Source organism: Mus caroli, chromosome 15, assembly GCF_900094665.2.
Source record: "Mus caroli chromosome 15, CAROLI_EIJ_v1.1, whole genome shotgun sequence".
NCBI lineage: Eukaryota > Metazoa > Chordata > Mammalia > Rodentia > Muridae > Mus > Mus caroli.
In genome coordinates, this window is record NC_034584.1 from 6,095,194 (window position 1) to 6,117,175 (window position 21,982).

Below are 21,982 nucleotides of genomic sequence, written 5' to 3' on the forward strand. Positions count from 1 at the left end.
AATGATAAGAAAAAAGATGAGACAATTCCAGATGCCAAACTTAGGCCTCTGTAGCCACTTTCACAATTACATGCACACTCTCACAAACATGCAGGCATACACCTATCCATGCAGGAAAAAAAAAGAATATATTAAATAGGAATGAGAAAAGAAACTGCAATACATACTTTATAGCATTTACCAGGATGCTAACCAGAAGTATGTCTGGAATGCTCTTTCCTCTTCTAAGCATCAGCTCTGATTTTGCACCAAGTTGAGCTCGCACACTAAGCTGTGAAAAGAAATGAAGAATGTTAGGAGGGAGCTGTTTGAAAAGAAATATTCCATTCAGGGTGCTAAGAGTTAATACAACAAGTGGTCATGCTAGCTAATGAAAATACTGAGGACTTACCCCACTTCTGGAGTCAGGGACACATTCAAGGAGGGTCTTATCAATTTTCTGCAGCTCCAACACCCCAAATTCCCCAACTTTCTTTCTAACACTTGCAATGGGAATGTTCCAGCTCCAATCACTCATATCTATGAGAGATTGACCTCTGCAAACACACATACTCATACAGCTCTTGGACATCATTTGGTGATCAGATTCCAAACTTCCAGCTCTATTCTTCTTCCTTGATTCTTAGCCTTTCTTTCTCTATCACAAGTTCACGTTAGTGATTAGCTTTTATTGTTTTGTCCAGAATTAATAACTATGACTTCTGCAGGGGGTTGATTCTGCACAAGTAGTGTGATGTCACTGAATGTGGGCTTCCCCAGAGCCTGATCTTCACTCAGTCACTGGAGTACTTTATAGCAAATGAGATTCTATCTCTACTCAAAACTATTCAACCCAAGCAGAGAACTGCAGCATAGTCTTCTGACAAATGTTATAATTTCTTCTTAGGCTCTGACAGAACAGACTTCTTTCTTTCATCATATCTCTGATCTCAGCCTTTGTTAAACACTTTGGGTTTGTATAGTCCCACCCTATGACTAAGTACCTGTTCATGTTGCAAGAGAGGCTTCCTAAATCCTGTTAGTGAATTCTCTTACCTCTCAGTTTGCTTAAGTCCTGTTTTCTCCAGAAGGGCTACCTTAATTTAATATCAGAATACCCCTTTCTCTACCGAAAATACTGCTTTTACTCTACTTTTCAATTTTCCTGAACCTGATTATCTTTTTCCATGCTTTTCAATTTATCTGTTAGTATTTATGGCCAATTGCCTGCCCGTGTTTATAAGAATGTGGACTTCATAAGAGCAGAGAAGTCTACCAGTTGGGCTGTTGACATGTCTACATAATGTGGCGTGTAGGAAAAGCACCTGCTTCCGAACTGATACGGGTATAGATGAGGGGCTTTCGCCAAACCGCAAATGTAGCTGCATAAACAAAGCTAACCTTTCTGCTAATTCATATTTCAAATGAATAGAGTAAAAGTTCTAACCCTCTACTTATTGCTTTTCTCAACTCACTTCTCTCTAAATAACTCCTCCATCATGCACATTATTGGCTGCAAGTCCAACATGTCTTTATATTTAGTCAGTTTTAAAAGCTGAATGATGAACTTGTTTGGGATGATGATATTCATTGTAAAATAAATCAATTATAATAAAAGGTAAATGAAGCACACATGATTAATTCTGTCATTACTTCCCTCTATACTTAACCAATACTGTTTGTGAAAGTATTAGATTCCTTTAGAAATAATATCAAGTGAATTAAAAAATCTTATTATACCTTTCTAAACTAGTAAAATGGCATAGTGATTTCTACTGTTTTAGACAGAAATATATTAAGAACATAAACAATATGATGGAAACTTTAGTAATCACTCTTTTATCAAGCATAACTGAAAATCAAATAGAAGATCATTGTTTAGTTTGTAACATCTGAATACATATTGAAAAAATACAAATTAGGACACATTTTAGTATATGGGTAGACAAAATTAGATTATAATACTTACTGATAAAAAGCTATCACTTGATCTGAACTGTTCCAATTCATTAATCTTGACACCTGGTAACAGGAAAATAGTAAGGTCAGAGTCCCAGCATTCACAACTACATGTGAATTGCTAGCACTGCATGCCAGTGTGTGGCCCTCTCTAGCTGGGGAATAAGGGTATGACACTCAGCCATGTCTGATACACTTAGCAAGAATATAAAACAAACATTGCAGCACTACATTTATATTGTTCCTGGAATTGTGAAGTTAATAGATGATAAATATTTTGGAAATATTTAGAAATAAGAATGGGCTCTTAGTTAAATTTTATGGACAAATGTTTTCAGACTATATTTATAATGAAAACGTAGTAATAATTAAATAACTAAAATCATGTATTAAGATACAAAATAACTGCCGGGTGTGGTGGCACACGCCTTTAATCCCAGCACTCAGGAGGCAGAGGCAGGCAGATTTCTGAGTTCGAGGCCAGCCTGGTCTACAAAGTGAGTTCCAGGACAGCCAGGGCTACACAGAGAAACCCTGTCTTGGAAATCCCCCCCCCCCAAAAAAAGACACAAAATAACTAGAAAAATAAGCAGAGTATGACTTTCAAAAGAGAGAGAGAAGCCACCATGGAAGAGTTATACAGTTATTGCAAATCTGTGAGTGATTCTAGGGTGACAGAGGATAGCAGTGACCAGACAGAAGACTGAGCTTTAGAGCAGAATGTGAACAAATTGAAATATGCAAAAGCTTCATTAACACAGGTAAAAATGCCATTTAATAGTAAAAATATTTCTCTTCAGTGATTCTACAAATAATCAATCAGCAGGAACTCCCCAGGACTCCAAGAAGAGATCTTACAGTGGGTTAACGTTAGGAAGCTCAGCTCTACTGCTCTTGTCAATAACTAAGAGTCGGAACAATTTAATGACTAGGGAGCCACTGCCCTGCTGGGTGGAGGAGAACATACTCGGATGCTTTTCTCCATGTGCAGACCTCTGATACTACTCTCTCTCACACACACTTATATAGAGAAACGGAAAAGCAATACACCAAAAACAAACCAACCAATGAAAACAAAACAAAAACAAGAAAGCAAGGAGTGAATATGTCCTGTCCTGTTTGCTTTCATAAAGGTAAACTTTAAACAATTACTTCAAGGAATAGGGTGAAAATACTGTAATTTCACCTTTATCCTCAAGTCTCAAGTGTCAGGAATGACTACCTTGTGGTATGTCAATAACCACACAGATAAGTATTGAAATCTCCAATGTTACCATTGCTTCCCCTGAAATCATGTTTGATGAACACATATGCACTCTTTTCATGCATACATACACTCTTTTCATTTCTGTATTATAACCACGTTGCAGTATAAATGATGGGTGACTCGTTTTGACACGTTACTTACTGGTTATATACTTTTACCTTCTTTTTGGGATGCTGTGTCCCCTGGAACTGGACTAACTGCTAACATATTTTTATCCTATGGTAAAACAGACAAGCAAATAAACAAACAAATGGGTTTAATATTATCATTCTTTCATTACATTTCCATAAGTTAGTGTTTGAGAGCAAGCTACTTTATCTACATTAACAATATTAAACTGGGTTGAAATTTCTCTCTTTAATGATTTCCAGAAGCAAGTACAATTTGGTGAGTATGGAATTTATAGAGACACCCAGTTACTTGTGGCATAATCTTTCAAACAGCTTTCAATGTATGCAAAGTATAGAAACCTCTATTTTGGAAATTAAAAAAAAAAGGGAAATGCGCAGTTTATAGAAAATATCTTAAAAGAATAGTTCTAAAGCTGTCAGTCATGTCCACAGATAAATAAGAGGAAAATGTGCACTATCCATTACTCTCTTGACCAAAATAAAAGCTTGCCGTGATATGAAAGAAGAAAGAACCACATTATGAAACAAATTTCCATAACTTGTGATTACTAGTATTTTTCCTGTGAATGGAAATCATTTAGAGTAAACCCTCTGTTAATTGATTCATTACAGAGATGATGTGAGGTAAGAGAAAGAGAAGTGAGCTTCAAATCTGGGGTTTAATAACAAGAAGGCTTCTACAAGCCTTCTGGCCTTGAGAAAACTGATCCATATGTATGGTTTCTACTACAGTCGTTAGAAAACAAAAGAGGTGAGCCACACAGGGGTTCTTAAAGTCACATAATATTCTTCTCCCACCCCCAGCCTGTAGTACTATATCTTTATGAAATACTTATGAAATAATCGAATAAATTGCAATTGTGGATGTTAAAGAATGAAAATGTGATCAATTTAAACCACTTTGCGTGCTCCTCCTGACCTCTAGCACAGTTAAGAAGTATTATCAGTTGGTCTACTCCGTCGGAGGACTAAATTGATCCACCTAGCTGTTTTCATGTGGTTCCTTGAAATCATTCAAGCAGCTTCATACTGTGGGCCTGGAGACCAAGAAATGTGTCCTCTTCTACCCTTAACCCTGTGGGGGTCCAGCACCTGTCTAGTCCACTGCCAAGGTCCATCTGTAGTCTCTAACCACATATTTGGAATCCCACTGTTCTCCACTTCCTGACACTTAGTGGTGGAATGTCAGTCTAGGAATTAGTAAACTTATTGTCTCCTAATCTCCTAATAACTATCTCTCTCTCTCTCTCTCTCTCTCTCTCTCTCTCTCTCACACACACACACACACACACACACACACACACACCAATCCTCTACCAACCCCATTCACCAAACAGCTCCTACCTCTGAGGAATGTCTTCATTTTATTTCCACAGAATTCAAAATAGGCTCACAACTCTGGATAGTTCACCCAGGAAAATCAATGTATGGGGTAGAGTTAAGAGGAGCATACACTCTCTTTTGTCTCTTGGTCTCCAGAACCTCACCTCCTCACTCTGTGGATCTCTATTAGATGAACATTGGTATCTATCCTGATCCATAGCTGTAGTGTACCAGTTGCAGAAGACTGAAGTCGCACTTGCCTGAGTTTTGCTCTTTATTTCCTGGTCCATTACAGGATCTCTTTTATTGTCTTCCTGAGTGGGTGGTGTCTTACCGCTTTTTTGTCTTTCATGAAACGCCTGGATAGCCTCTTGGACAAGAGTATCAATAGAAAGCACATGAACAGGGAAGTCTAAAGTACAAAAGACAACTTGTAAGTATCTGGGCCTCTCAGGAATTGATACCATTGTCTCTATGTTCTCCTTTAACCCTGTAACACTGCTCGCCATAGGGTTTCCTCTTGGATTAAGCTACTCTTTCTTGTAATAAAATGCACATTACATGGAATAAATTAATTTATCTAGTTTAAAGGGTACAGCTCAGTGGCACTGAGAAATCCACTAAGCCAAGTGACCATCATGATTACCCTCTTCCAGGAATGTTGCATTGTCTCAAAAGTAAATCCTCTGTTGAAAGACAACTGGGTTCTTTCCAGCTTCTGGCTATTGTAAATAAGGATGCTATGAACATATTGAACCATGTGTCCTTATTACATGTTAGAGCATCTTCTGGATATATGCCAAGGAATAGTGTAATTAGGTCCTCAGGTTATACTATGTCCAATTTTCTGAGGAACTGCCAGACTGATTTCCAGAGTGGTTGTACCAGCTTGCAATCCCACCAATAGAGGAGTGTTCCTCTTTCTCCACATCCTCATCAGCGTCTGCTGTCACCTAAGATTTTGATCTTAGCCATTCTGACTGGTGTGAGGTGGAATCTCAGGGTTGTTTTGATTTTCATTTCCCTGAATGTTAAAATTTCTTTAGGTGCTTTTTGGCCATTTGATATTCCTCAGTTGGGAATCCTTTCTTAACTTTGTACTCCATTTTTAATAGAGTTATTTGGTTCTCTGGAGTCTAACTTCTTGAGTTCTTGGAATATATTGGATATTAGCCCTCTATCAGATGTAAAGTTGGTAAGACTTTTTCCCAATCTGTTGGTTGCTGTTATGTCCTTATTTACAGTGTCCTTTGCCTTACAGAAGCTTTGCTATTTTATGAGGTCCATTTGTTGATTCTTGATTGTAGAGGATACACCATAGGTTTTCTGTTCAGTAAAATTTCCCCTGTGCCCCTGTGTTCGAAGCTCTTCCCTACTTTCTCTTGTATTAGTTTCAGTGTCTCTGGTTTTATGTAGAGGTCTTTGATTCACTTGACTTGAGCTTTGTACATGGAGATAAGAATGGATCGATGTGCATTCTTCTACATGATAACTGCCAGTTGAACCAGCACCGTTGGTTGAAAATGCTGTCGTTTTTCCACTGGATGGTTTTAGCTCCTTTGTCAAAGATCATGTGACCATAGGTATGTGGGTTCATTTCTGGGTCTTCAATTTTATTCCATTAATCTACCTACCTGTCTCTGCACTAATACCATGCAGTTTTTATCACTATTGCTCTGCAATACAACTTGAGGTCAGGAATGGTTATTCCTCAGAAGTTCTTTTATTACTGAGAATAGTGTTCTCTATCCTGGGATTTTTGTTATTCCAAATGCATTTGCAAATTGCTCTTTCTAGCTCTATTAAGAATTGATTTGGAATTTTGATGGGGATTGCATTGAAACTGTAGATTGCTTTTGGTCATTTACAGAAAATGTGGTACATTTACACAATGGAGTACTACTTAGCTATTAAAAACAATGACTTCATGAAATTCTTAAGTAAATGGTTGGAACTAGAAAATATCATCCTGAGTGAGGTAACCCAGTCATAAAAGAACACATGATATGTGCTCACCTATAAGTGGATATTAGGCCAAAAGCTCAAAATACCCAAAATACATTTCACAGACCACATGAGCTCAAGAAGAAGGAAGGCCAAAATGTAGATGCTTCGGTCCTTCTTAGGAGGAGGAACAAAACACAGGAGGAAATATGGAGACAAAATAAGGAATAGAGACTGAAGGAAAGGCCACCCAGAGACTGCCCCACCAGAGGATTCATCCCCTATACAGTCACCAAACCTAGAAGCTATCATGGATGCCAAGAAGTGCTTTCTGACAGGAGTCTGAAATCTGCCTCCGGAGAGGCTCTGCCAGAGCCTGACAAGTACAGAGGCAAATGCTCACAGCCATCCATTGGACTGAGCATGGGGTCTCCATGGAGGAGATAGAACAAAGACTGAAGGAGCTGAAGGGGTTTGCAGTCCCATAGGAAGAACAACAATATCAACCAACCAGTACCTGCAGAGCTTCCAGTGACTAAACCACTAACCAAAATATACACATGGAAGGACCCATGGCTCCAGGGGCATATGTAGCAGAGATGGCCTTGTCAGCCATCAGTGGGACAGAGAGGCCCTTAGTCCTGTGAAGGCTCAATGCCCAGTGTAGGGGAATGCCAGGACAGGAAAGCAGGAGTGGGTGGGTGGCTGTGGGAGCACCCTCATAAAAGCAGCAGGAGGGGGAATGGGATAGGGAGTTTCCAGGGGGGAAACCAGGAAAGGTGATAGATAATATTTGAAATGTAAAGAAAGAAAATATCTAATTAAAGAAAAGTAAATCCTCACTTATTACAGGGGAACACCTATCCCCTATCCATGGTACCAGAAAACATGAATCATTTTCTATCTGCATAGATTTGTCTCTTTTGAGATACTTTATATAAGTTAGATGATGCACTATATCACCTGAGTCTGGTTTCTATTATTTATCACAATTTTGACAAGACTGAACACATCCCAGTTCCTCTTTCCTGCATTTGGAAGCTCACTCACATGATTCTACTACCATAAAAATTTGATGAGATATTCTCTAAATAAAGCCTCTAGTTTGACTTTTTATGGAGCTAGACATTTGTAGCCATGGTCAGAATGAATAGTCTAATAAGAGAAATCGAGGCAACTTACATAGAGTCTAATAAGGAAAAGAGAAATGGTGGCAACTTACCATTTTGGAGAGACTTTAGAACAGTAGTTTTTCCACTGAGTGTCTTCCCCAGTACACAACCCTTGACCGCAAGTGAAGGTAATTCAGTGTCTTCAGCATTACTTGCAGATGGATCAGCTTTTTCAATTAATCTCAGAAGCACATGACCCAATATGCTATTGTTGGAGGGTGGTGAACTATTAGCCATGTCCTCTGGTAAGGCCCACTCTCCAACCATGTTCTGCAAAAATAACAGCCAAACAAAACAAAACAAAAATGTCTTTGAAAAGGCAGAACTGAAGCATAAACAACAATCAAACACTAAACAAGAGGCGGTCAGAGGAGATGTCGGGAGTGGAGAGGTTGTAGGGAAATGTGGTTGAGAGCTATTATATTCATTTTCAATAAAAGTACAAAAGAGGTGAATCCAGGTTGCAGCAAACTGAATGTAACTAGTATGGTAATTAACTATATTGTAAAAAATCAAAAACAACAATACTACCTTCATATTATAGAATATTAAATGGAATTCCTATACAAAATTTTAGAGAATGTTTAAAAGATTAGATTTAGAAGTAGGTATTTTGAAATAACTGAAAAGTTAATCTAATTTATATTATGAAATTTAAGTTAATTTAAAACACCTTTCTTGAAATTAACACAGAAGATACATAAATTTAATATTAAAATAAGAATGAAAGTAATTATAAAATATTGCATAAAACTAAAATGGAGTAAATTATAGACAATAGAAATTAAATAAAGTAAATCTATGAGCTAATATTTATTAATAAATCTCTGGAACATGAGTTGTTGAAGTCAACTTGCTAATGGTGTTGCACAAAAGTGAAGAAGATTTGTCTATGTCATTATTCAATGGAAGGACATTGGCATCATACTTGAAGCTAGCTTGAATATTATTAATTAATATGTATAATAAAACTTGAAATTAAAGTTAAAGAAGCCAGTAATGGCTTAGTAGATACATTTTATTTTTCTTTATATTTAATTAAATTACTTTATTTCTTTATATTCCAAATGTTGTCTCCCCCATCTTGGTCCTCCCTGCCCTGAGTTCTATACCCCCATCTCCCCTCCCCTTTGCTTCTGAGAGCGTGCTCCCTCACCCACCCACCCACACCTTACCCAGCTTCCAGCATCCCCCTGAGGCATCAAATTTCCACAGGATGAGGCACAGAAGACAGACAAAAAAGTCCTCTGCTACATATGTGTCAGGGGCCAAGGACCAGCCCATGTATGCTCTTTGGTTGGTGGCTTAGTCTCTGGGAGCTCTGAGGGGTCTGGATTAATTGATACTGTTGTTCTTCCTATGGGGTTGCCATCCCCCTCAGTTCTTTCAGTCCTCTCCCTAACTCTTCCATAGGGATTCCCAACCTCAGTCCGAGGGTTGCCTATAAGTATCAGTTTCTGTCTCAGTCAGCTGCTGGTAGAGCCTCTCAGAGGACAGCCATGCTAGGCTCCTGTCTGCAAGCACAAAATGACATCAGTAATTGTGTCAGGGTTTGGTGTCTGTGCATGAGATGGATACCAAGTTAGGCTAGTCACTGGATGGCCTTTCCTTCAGTCTCTGCTCCATTTTGTCCCTGCATTTTCTTTAGACAGGAACAATTCTGAGTCAAGAATTTTGAAGATGTGTGGGTGGTCCCATGCCTCAACTAGGAGACATGTCTATCTACTGAAGATGATCTCTTCAGGTTCCATCTCCCCAGTGTTGGGCATTTCGGCTAAGGTCATCCCCATTGAGTCTGGGATCACCTATATCCCAGGTCTCTGGGACTTTCTAGAAGTGCCCCCCACCCCTACCCCACTGTTTCCTATTTCCATTCATTCTCTTGGCCCTCTGGGCTTCTTTCCTGTCTCCCCCGACCCCCATACCTGATCTTGTCCCTCTTCCCCCTCCCCTCCCATCTCTTGCTCAGGTCCCTTACTCCCTCCTTCTGTCTTCCATGATTATTTTCTATCCCACACTTGGGCTGTCCTTCTTGTTAAGCTTTGTAGATAGACTCTGAGAGTTGTATCGTGAGTATTCTGTACTTTATGGCTAATATCCACTTATCAGTGAGTACATGCAATGCATGTCCTTTTGTGTCTGGGTTACCTCAGCCACGATGATATTTTCTAGTTCCATTCATTTGCCTGCAAAACTCATGATGTTCTCTTTTTTTCATATTTTTGGTTATTTTATTCATTTACATTTCAAATGTTATCCCCTTCCCAGTTTCCCTTCAGAAACCTCTATCCCCTCCCGCACCCCCTACCTCTATGAGGATGCTCCCCCACCTGCCCACTCACTCCAGCCTCAGCCTCACCCTAGCCTTCCCCTATGCTGGGTCATCAAGCCTCCACAGGACCAAGGACCTCCCCTCCCATTGATGCCAGATAAGGCCATCCTCTGCTACATATCCAGCTGGAGTCATGGGTTCCCCCATGTGTACTCTGTGGTTGGTGGTGATGTCCTTGTTTTTAATAGCTAAATAGTATTCCATTGTGTAATTGAATAAAATTTTCTGTATCCATTCGTCTGAGGAACATCTGGGTTGTTTCCAGCTTCTGGCTATCACAAATAAGGCTGCTATGAACATAGTGGAGCACGTGTCCTTGTCATATGGTGGAGCATCTTTTGGGTATAGCTAAAGAGTGGTATAACTGGGTCTTCAGATAGAAATCTTCCCAATTTCACCATTCCTCTAAACACTTTCTTAGCATTTTTTAAATAAAGAAATCTGTATTGACCATGTATTGCTTTATCCTACTTAGGCCATTTGGCAATACTTCTAAAACTTTATGTCATAAATAAACATTTTCTATGTCCTCAACTCTCCTTTTAACAATACTTTTGGTAGACCATGTCTGATAAGAAAACAAATTGTCGTGTTTGATAAGTGCTAAGGGACAGGCTCTAAGTCTGGTGCCAGAATTCCTCGTATGGCAATACTGGAGAAAACAAAATCCTTGAAATGAACAAAATTTATCTCTGAAGCAAAGTATTCCTTAGGATTTTCTTTAAAAATTTAAAGAAATAAATCTATAATTAAAATTAAAAGTTTCTTCTTTCATTTCTACATAGATAACATTTACTTTTAAAAGTATTTTCTTTTAGGACTGGAAATATAGCTCAAAAACAGAGCATTTGACTAGTATGTGTGAGGTCCTAAATTCAATTCCAAGCAACATACACAAAGAAGTAAAAAGAATAATTTTGTCTTAATTTAGTAGCTTTGTTGTTGTTAGTCCTGTGCATGATTGTTTGCACTGCTGACTGTGCACATTTTGCAGCTCAAATGATTACTTGCTTCTGCTTTCAGTCACTTGATTTGTTCTTACGGATAGAGAAATGATAATGATTTGGGGTAAATCATTTGATCAATCATCAAGTACCCAAATATAAAAAACAGGAACAAAGCCTTGAATTGCAAGTTGATGTGATAGGTGCCAAGGTTCTGATCATTTTTGAGCTTTGCTGTCTTTCAATTCTTCACTAAAGGAAACAGCATCACATGTAAATTTGAAATCTTGGGTTCCCGTAATGTTTCGGCTTTTCACTTATCCTGCATCTTTGTCAATCCTCTACCTTGAAGCACAATTTAATCTTTATAAAATTGCTGTGATATGTGTAGCAGAGGACTGCCTTGTCTCTTCTCAGTGGGAGAGGATGTGACTAATCCTGTAGAGATATGATGCCCTGGGGTTGGGGGATACCAGTGAAGTGAGCTCTCTTAGGGGTGGGTGAAGGGAAAGTGGGAGGGGGAGAAGAACTCTGTGAAGGGTTACCAGGAGGGGGGCAACAATTGGGATATAAATAAACAAAATAATTAATTAATAAAAATAATTAATTAATAAAAATAATAAAAATAAAAATAAAATACTATTAGTTGCCTACAAAAAGATGTTGTAAAGAACAAGTAAATGTGTACAAGCCAATGTGACCACTAAAAACAAACATTTAAGAAGCTTAGGGGTACTGCTCTAGGCATTTAACAGTACCATGCATCTATAAACACAAACAACCATCAGCTTTGCTTCAGTCGAAAAGTATGCTTCCTCGCACTGGAGTCAGGACAAAGCCCTTCTGCATCAGAGAGTTAGTTACAGATTATGGCCAAACACAATGGAATAGAACATTAACTATGAAGAGAACAGAATGTTCTGGCTGGGAAAGGAACTGCACTCTGCTCTAAGGAGATAAGCAGGCAGTGACTGGGGGAAGCCTCCTTGACAGAACCACAGGAAAAGGACAGCTTCTTACAAAGGCCAAGGAAAGCAGAACAAGGACACAATGAGTGGAAAGGAGATCAGAAAAACTGAAAGGGGAAAATTTTGACGAAAGCCAAAAACTTGAAGTGCAAGTGACCTAAAGACCTAAGGAAGAACCACAATATTTTAGCACATTTTTTACATTTGTTGTTTATGTATATATGATTAAAATAATTATGTCATTAGATATATAATTCATAGCCTCAGACATCATTATAAATGAGTACATTGGGCTATAGATCTCAAGATGCTGATGCCTGTTGCGGTGAGACTAGGTAAGTTACCACATGATCCAAACCGCTGTTTTAACAGGGTGTGGGTGTGTTCTACATTATTACATTTTAATTATGTAAGTTATCAAACACATACAGTGATTACCTAAGGTATCTTTACCCGATGGTCAGTATTTTTAAATGTCAACATAAATGGAATAAGTATTTTTGAATTGTATGTGCAGAAATCAAGAGCCATCTCTTCCTGTCAATTCATGTCTCCTCAAAAGCAGAGATTATAAAACTTCAACAGAGTAAATAATGGCTTCTCTTGGTGAAAAGACATTAGTTCTCTAGTATAGTTTTTATTAATTGGCCTACGCCAATCTTGCAGAACCTGACTCTCTGGGCGCAGATTGTGCACATACTATTCTGATTATGTAAATCTGCCACTTCGCTATCCATCCTGGATTCAATGTGTTCATGTGCCCCCTCCTTGCATTTTATTGTGGAATTTAAAACGATTTACCTGGACTTCACTTTCTAGTCATTTTCAGTCAGCCAGAACCTTTAACTTTCTGTTGGCTGGTGTTTAAAAATTCCTGGGCATTTATGAGTTATTGTTAGCATTTACAATAGCATCTACTTCATGGGCTGAGGTTCATACTTCAGGAGCAAGAAATTGATTTCCTCCTTGACTGTAATGTGCCCAGGATTACTGGATGCTTCTTCTGTTGAGGTAACATGCTTTTTCAACAGATTATTTATTTTCTTGTATAATAATTGTGACCGACAAAATGAAGATATTATTTTTGAATTTATTATTGTTATTTCTTGAAACTCCTTAAAACTAAAACTGAAATATATGTTCCATATTAACACTTTTTCAGTGAGACATAGTTTATATATAGTTGGAAAAACAGAATCTAGGCCTTGGAAGATGAACATAATTTCATTCACAATAGCCTAAAAGAGAATAAAATATCTAGAAGTGAATCTAACAAAGCTAATAAAGGAAATCTATAATAAAAATTCAAACCTCTGCAGAAAAAAATAAAGACTCTAGAAAATGTAAAGTTATCTGATAAGCATGGGTCAGTAGAGTTAACATCGTGGAAATATCTTACTAAAAGCAAAATATCTTACTTCATTTCCAATCAAAATACTTACCTTACTCACAGAAAACCAAAATGTAACAAAATTATTATAGGACTACAAAAGAGTCAAGATAGCAAAAACAATTTTGAGCAGAAAGAACAATTCTGGAGGGATTATGACTCATAGTAATAAAAACAACATGGCATTGACACAAAACTGAACACGTAGCACAATGGGATAAGATTAAAGACTCATACACGAACACATGTGACTTCAGTCATTAGTATTTGACCAAGATGTCAAAAATGTATGCTGGAAAACAGAAATCATGTTCAACAAATGCTGTTGGAAAAATAAAATTTCTACATGCAGAAGAATGACATTTGACTTGCATCTGTTGCCTTGCATAAAAAGTGACTTCAGACGGATCAAAGACCTAAACCGGAAACACTAAAACTGCTGGAACAAACTATAGGAAGTACCACACATGACTTAGTGTAGGAAAAGACATCCTAAATAGGACTCCATCTGCTCAAAAATCTAGGCTGACAAGTGACAAATGGTACTACATGAAATGAAAGCACTTCCCTACAGCTAAGGCAAAAAAATCAGCTGGGGCAAGAGGGAGAACAAAGAATGGGAAAGAATGTTTCCCAGCTATATATCTGACAGAGGATTAATATCCAGAATATATGAAGAACTCAAAAAACAAAGACTTAAAAAAAATCCTTCCAAAAAATTGGCCTGACACCAGAAGGTAGAGTACTCAAAAGAAGAGAAAAAGCAGAAGGGGGGGGGCAAGAAATACCTCTAAAGGGTTCACCATCTTTAGAAGTTAGGGGAATGTAAATCAGATCAACTTGTACATTGTAGATCAAGTGAACAAGTAGCATGAAATGCTACAAGAGAATGAAGAAGGACCTGCTTACTGCTGGTGGGAGTGCAAACTGACACAGCCACTGTGGAAACTGGTATGGAGAATTCTCAAACAGTTAAAACTAAATCTAGTATATGACCAGGTGACACCAGTCCTCGGGATATGCTTAAAGCACTCTAACACCCTACTCCACACATACTTGCTCGGCCAATTCATTGCTGATCTAGACACAATAGCTAGGAGATGGAAACAATCTAAAAGTCCGGCAACTGACAAATGGATAAGGGAAATACAGTAATATATGCTATCCAGCTGTAAAGAAATCACAAATATTTCATATAAATGGATGGAACTAGAAAGGATCATATTGAGTAAAGTAACTCAGACCCACAAATGTTGTATGCTCTCTCTTAGTGCAGGTCCTACCTCCCAACCTTTAGATGTGAGTGTGTAACCTGAAGTAACTACAGAAAGCAGGGCAACTGCTAGGATAGGAAAGTTAGGGACCAATAAATGGGGGGACTCTCAGGGTACAAGTGATCTGACCACAGAAATGTGGGAAGAGGAATTCCTTAGGAAGGGAGTTGAGTATAGAAAAGGGTGGTGGGGAAGATGATAACACAGAATAGCAGAATACCAGTAATCTAATAGGGGAAATGAAGGAAAGGGCTCCTAGGAAATTTAAATACAGGAGAAGGTGGTAAAATAATATTATGAGCACCTGAAAAAGCCACAAATAATCATATCATAGTATTTACCAAACAAAAACAAAAACTATAACTCTACAACCTACATAACTCCATATATAACTATACATACTTATAATGAATCTGTCTCATCTGGGATGACAGTGCTCTCTTCAAGAACCAAAGACCATGTTTTAAAAAAAAACAAAACAAACAAACAAACAAAAAAACCCAAAACTCAATGCATGAGAAGTCTTCTTTTGAATTGTTCACCAGGACTGTCCAAGAGACTCTCCAAACACCAGCCTACTTCTGTCACTCTTGGTTGTCCACCTTAGGTGTATAGTAAAGAACTATTGCTGAAGGCACCACATAATTCATAAATGGGGCCCAGAGACTCCTGATCCAAAACCCTCGTCCCTGGGGACAAGTTTTCATGGTACTAGAAGATATCATACAAAAGTTTCCAAAACCAAAACTAACAAATGTTTTCCCAACTATGATACTTATGAGCAATGTCAATGACCAGCATGTTCGGATAACCATAAGGGTACAGTCATGGCACACATACCTTGGTGATAACCAACAGCTCTTTAATTGAACTTAAAACCTACTTAACATGAGGGAGACCAAGCCTGGTACTGGAACCCTAGCTAACTACTCAGTGTTAGGAAAGTTGGAGGAGAATCTACAACCACTAATCTACTGAACCAGAATAATACCTAACAACAACCTAAAACATTTGTCCTTATGCTCACGGATAAGTGTAGTCTTAATGTGTTATAAAGGAAACTTCTTCTTGCATTAGATGGCGACTATTACAGAAAACTACAACCAATCAAAATGCAGCTGTGGAGCCCAGTCCAAATGGACACATCCACAAAAGACTCCCACACATAAGGCTCAGAAAACATTGCACAGAGAGGTCTGAAAGATTGTGAGCCAGAGGACCACAGAGTTTACTCTGAAAATGTATCTCCTAGGAATGTCAGAAATGACACCTATGCATAGAGTCTCACCAACCTGACTGCTGAAATGTGTCCTAAACAAGGATAACAGCAATGAACACTCAAAACTGGAAGGAGAAAATCCCACGAGGCCACAATCCATACAAAGAACTGTAGGCAACTAAGGGGAAGTCTGGGAAAGGGAAATGTGGCCCTCCCCAGGGAAGAACACATCAATTGTCTATTGAGTACTAAATGGTCAGCTTAGGAAACAAACATACAGGTAGCATTAGTTATATGGACTGTAAAATTTATATTTAGCAATATGTTCACACATACACATTTATAAATGATTGAAAAATCATTACTAAGAAGTTGAAGGAAGATGATGTGCTCAATAGAAAATAACTATTTCAAATGATAAATTTAACTACAAACTGATGGTGGATGTACAGAGGGTTAGAAAAGTGGGAATCTTCAGAAAACCATAGCTAGTATCTCATTAACACAAATATCAAATATTAGCGTAGTAATCCTTTTGTATAAGTGGGAGTATTGATTTTGGGACTGACTATAAATCATAAAAAGGGAAGCTGGTTTTCCTTATGGAAAAAATTGTTAAGTTTTGCATGTCATTCATGAACATTACCCCATATCCTTTATATCATCGCTGTATTACTTAAAATATCTATTATTGTGTAAATGCCACTGAAATGGGTTATTAAAATGTATTGTTTAGGGAATAACAACAGGACAAAATGGTCTTTATGTGAACCATTATTTGTTGGTTCACCTACAGTGATCAGCTGACCCTGTGGGTGCAGAACCCAAGGATGTAGAAACTGTACTAAAGGTCCTCAATAAGCAGCTGTCAGTAAGGTGTCCATGTAAGATGAGACTGCTGGGGAGGAAGACGAGGAAGAAGAGGACATTTCCCATAAAAACCACACTCTGGGTGTCACTTGGGATTTGGGAAGGTTACAAACACACGATGAGGAATCATGGAACCTTACTGTGCCCAAACTGATGCCTATGCTGGAAAGGTTGGGGGAATCCCTGGTTGAGCTGCTACCACATCTACTAGGTAGCTCTTAAGTTCCTCTTCCACTTTCTTTGTTAAGTGAGTCATTGTTATCACCCCATGGAAACTTCCTGGTAACCCACTGGGGATTACTAGTCATGATGCTGTTGCCTCTTAGCAGATGAATATTGTCTAGAACATTATTTATTGGCTTATTTATTTCATTTATTGCATTTTTTATTTATTCCTTTGCATGTGGCCATTCTACAAATAGAGCACGAGGATCGAAGGTTACCTAGGACAGTATACATTCTTACAAACCTGAGCTCAAATGTGGATGTTGTCAGGTTTTTGGGTTTTTTTTAGGGAAAAAAGGCCCAGACATCAATCAAGTATGTCAGAAACACAAATACTTTTGAAGATCTGCATTTACTTCTAGAAATAGAAATCTTGAGCAAATTTAGCAATAACAAATATGGGCAATTAACTAGTCTATGATCTAAACCAAGATATAGTACCCTCCTGTATTTGTTGTAGACACATATTTTATGAGTGGTAATATTTATTTTTCCCATGTGTTGGAATATTTAGAAGAAGTTCTTCAGAAGAACAAAGTCCTCAAAATAGAGAACAATAACAGAAAAGTCAGTGCATCCAACAATCTGCAGGGGGCCTGTTTTACCATGCAGGTAAAAGAACAAAGCTTTGGGTCAGGGATGGTGATTCCCCCAAAGGTTCTTTTATTGTTGAGAATTGGTTTTGCTATCCTGGGTTTTTTGTTATTCTAAAGTTGAGAAGTGTCTATTTCTTTGAAGAATTGAGTTGGAATTTTGATGGGGATTGCATTGAATCTGTAGATTGTTGCTTTTGGTAAGATAGCCATTTTTCCTATGTTAATCCTACCAATCCATGAGCATGGGAGATCTTTCCAACTTCTGAGGTCTTCTTCAATTTCTTTCTTCAGAGACTTGAAGTTCTTGTAATACAGATCTTTCACTTGCTTGGTTATAGTTACACCTAGATATTTTATGTTATTTGTGACTATTGTGAAGGGTGTTGTTTTCCTAATTTCTTTCTCAGCCCATTTATCCTTTGAGTAGAAGAGAGCTATTGATTTGTTTGAATTAATTTTATAAATAGCCACTTTGGTAAAGTTGGGTGTCAGCTGTAGGAGTTCTCTGTTAGAAATTCTGGGATCTCTGATGTGTACCATTATATCTACAAATAGTGATATCTTGACTTCATCCTTTACAATTTGTATCCCATTGAAGTCTTTTTTTTTTTTTTTTTTTTTTTTCTTTGGCTAGAACTTCAAGTACTACAAGTAGGGAGAGTGGGCAGCCTTGTCTTGTCCCGGACTTCAGTGGGATTGCTTCCAGTTTCTCCCCATTTAATTTGATGTTGGTGCTGTTGGTTTCCTGTATATTGCTTTTATTATATTTAGGTATGGGCCTTGAATGCCTTATCTTTCCAAGACTTTTAACATGAAGGGGAGTTGTATATTGTCAAAGGCTTTCTTGCCATTGATATTCATAAGGGAGATTGGTCTGAAGTTCTCTTTGTTGGCTCATTGTATGATTTAGGTATCAACATAACTGAGGCTTCATAGAATGAATTAGGTAGTGTTCTTTCTGTTTCTATTTTGCATAATAGTTTAAGAAGTAGTGGTATTAGGTCTTCTGTGAAGGTCTGATAGAATTCTGCATTAAAACCATGTGGCCCTGGCTTTTTATGGTTGGGAGACATTTAATGACTGCTTCTATTTCCTTATGGGTTATGGATTGTTTAGATAGCTTATCTGTTCCTGATATAACTTTGATTTGTTGTATTTGTCTAGAAAGCCATCTATTTCATATAGATTTTTCAGTTTTGTTGAGTATAGGCTTTTGTAGTAGCATCGGACAATTTTTTTCGATTTCCTCAGTTTTAGTTGTTATATCTCCCTTTCCATTTCTGATTTTGCTAATTTGGATACTGTCTCCTTGCCCTTTAGTTAGTTTGGAAAATGGTTTATCTAGCTTGTTGATTTTCTCAAAGAACCAGCTTTTGGTTTTGTTGATTCTTTGTATCATTCTAGTTATTTCTAATTGGTTGATTTCAACCCCGAGTTTGACTATTTCCTGCCCTCTACTCCTCTTTGGTGTGTTTGCTTGTTTCTGTACTAGAGCTTTCAAGTATGATGTTAAGTTGCTACTATTGAATCTCTGGATGAATCACCATCCCTGACCTCAAGCTGTACTACAGAGCAATTGTGACAAAAAACACATGGTATTGGTACAGAAAAAGACAGGTAGATCAATGGAATAGAATTGAAGATGCAGAAATGAAACCCACATACCTATGGTCACTTGATCTTTGACAAAGAAGCAAAAACCATACAGTGGAAAAAAGAAAGCACTTTCAACAAATGGTACTGGCTCAACTGGAGGTCTGCATGTAGAAGAATTCAAATTGATCCATTTGTATCTCCTTGTAAAAAGCTCAAGTTCAAGTGGATCAAGGACCTCCACATAAAACCAGATACACTGAATACAGTACAAGAGAAAGTGGGAAAGAACCTTCAACACATCGATCGGCACAGGGGAAAATTTTCTGAACAGAACACAAATAGCTCAGGCTCTAAGAACAACAATTGACAAATGGGACCCCATGAAACCTAAAAGCTTCTGTAAGGCAAAGGACAATCTCAATAGGACCAAATGGCAACCTAAAGATTGGGAAAAGATCTTTACCAACCCTACATATGATATAAGGTGGATATACAAAATATACAAAGATCTCAAGAAGTTAGACTTCAGAAAATCAAATAACCCAATTAAAAATGGGGTACAGAGTTAAACAGAGAATTTTCAAATGATGGATTTTGAATGGCCAAGAAGCACCTAAAGAAATATTCAACATCCTTAGTCATCAGGGAAATGATAATCAAAATGACCCTGAGATTTACACCAATCAGAATGGCTAAGATAAAAAAACCCAGGCAACAGCAGATGCTGGCACGGATGTGGAGAAAGAGGAACACTCTTCCTTTTTCAGTGAAATTGCAAGCTCGTACAACCACTTTGGAAATAATTCTGGAGGTTCCTCCAAAAATTGGAAATTTTTCTATCTGAAGGTCTAGCTATACCACTATTGGGCATATACCAGAATATGCTCCAATATCTAACAAAGACGTGCTTTACTATGTTCATAGCAGCCTAATTTATAATAGCCAGAATCTGGAAACAACCCAGATGTCCCTCAATGGAAGAATGGATACAGAAAATGTGATACATTTACACAATGGAGTACTGCTCAGCTATTAAAAAGGATGACTTCATGGCTTTTGTAGACAAATGGATGGAACAAGAAAATATCATCCTGAGTGAGATAACCCAAACCCAAAAGGACATACATGGTATGTTCTTACTGATAAGTGGATAGTAGCCTAAAACTCAGAATACCCACTGTACAACTCACAGACTATTTGAAGCTTAATAAGAAGGAAGGTCAAAGTGTGGGTGCTCCAATTTCACTTAGAAGGGGGAACAAAATAATCACAGGAGGCATAGGGAAGGAAGGGCCTGACTGAGGGAGGCAAGGAGGGAAAGGCAGAAGGTTGGGGGAGGGGAGGGAAGGAAGGATGATCATGTATGGGGAATAAAAATGGGAGAAAAGTCCAGAGGGTCAGGATAATAAATAGAAATATGTAGCAGGGGAGGGGGCACCGACCACTAGAAAATCCCAGATGCCAGGGATGCAAGAGGCTCCCAGGACCCAATGGGGTTGACATTAGTTGAATTAACCAACAGTGGGGAGATAGAATCTTAAGAGAACACCTCCAATAGATAGACATGGCCCCCAGTTGAAAGATGGGGCCATCTACTCATTTCAAAATCATTTACCCAGAATTGTCGCTGTCTAAAGGAAACACAGGGAAAAAAAGTGGAGCAGAGACTGAAGGAAAGGCCATCCAGTGACTACCCCACCTTGGGATCTATCCCATCTGCAGACACTAAACCCTAACACTATTGCTGATGTCAAGAAGTACTTGCAGACAGAAGCCTGGTATAGCTGTCCTCTGAGAGGTTCTATCAGCATCTGACCAATACAGATGCAGATACTCACAGCCAATTATCAGACTGAGCACAGGAACCCCAGTAGAGGAGTTGGGGGAAGGACTGAAGGAACTGAAGAGGATTACAGCCCCATAGGAAGAACAACAATATCAACTAACTAGACCTCCCAGAGCTCACATGGACGAAACCCACCAACCAAACAGTAAACATGAGTGGGTCCATGGCTCCCATTACATATGTAGCAAAGGATAGCCTTGTCTGGCATCAGTGGGAGGAGAGGAGCTTGGTCCTGAGGAGGATTGATGACCCACAAAGGGGGATATTAGATGGTTGAGGTGGGAGTGGGTGGGTGGGTGGGTGGGGGAGCACCCTCTTAGAGGCAAAGTGGAGGAGGGATGGAGTTTGCAAAAGGGAGACTGGGAAGGGGAACAATATTTGAAATGTAAATAAATTAAATAAATTTAAAAAAGAACCATACACATGCATAAGGAAATTGTAAGGAATTTTTTATTTCTAACAAACAAACATCAATAACAACAAAACCAAGGGAAAACAGCAAACAAAACTCAGCAAAGATGCTGCACAAAAAGAAGTGCACTGGGCTGACAGACAGTAACAAACTTCTAACAAAAGTTGACAATTTCCTGCCAAAGAAGTATGCCATGGGCCCCAGGATGTGGGTAAGACAAGTATGTTCCTGTGGTAATCATTTCCCAAACAAGAAATATAGTTAGAAACACAGAGCTTGGTTCAGTTGTGGCCTAACAAGTCTCCTGATTTATGAGAAAAAGAACAGAGTAGACTAAACTGTTTTGAGGAACAAATACTGAGTTGTGAATCAGCTAAAGCTGTCAGTTGGTTCAGCTTTAATCAGACAGCAATGATTTCTTAATTGATGATGGAAAGAAATAGCTTAACGTAGTTTGATATTTATCCAAAGCATCTTTTCTCACTGGACATTACTACACACACACACACACACACACACACACACACACACACAC

General features: G+C 38.3%; 1 protein-coding gene across 2 annotated transcripts in view; it reads right to left on the bottom strand.

Moving 5' to 3' along the window:
* The window catches only part of Spef2 (sperm flagellar 2), a 163,231-nt gene that overhangs the window by 93,731 nt on the left and 47,518 nt on the right, over positions 1-21,982 (bottom strand). For both annotated transcript variants that reach the window (XM_021183947.2, XM_021183946.2), the window contains 5 exons: positions 7,826-8,045; positions 4,920-5,071; positions 3,364-3,421; positions 1,949-2,001; positions 168-271 (listed from right to left, as the gene is read on the bottom strand). In XM_021183947.2, coding sequence (XP_021039606.1) covers positions 168-271; positions 1,949-2,001; positions 3,364-3,421; positions 4,920-5,071; positions 7,826-8,045 — 587 coding nt within the window. The remainder of the gene's footprint in view (positions 1-167; positions 272-1,948; positions 2,002-3,363; positions 3,422-4,919; positions 5,072-7,825; positions 8,046-21,982) is intronic.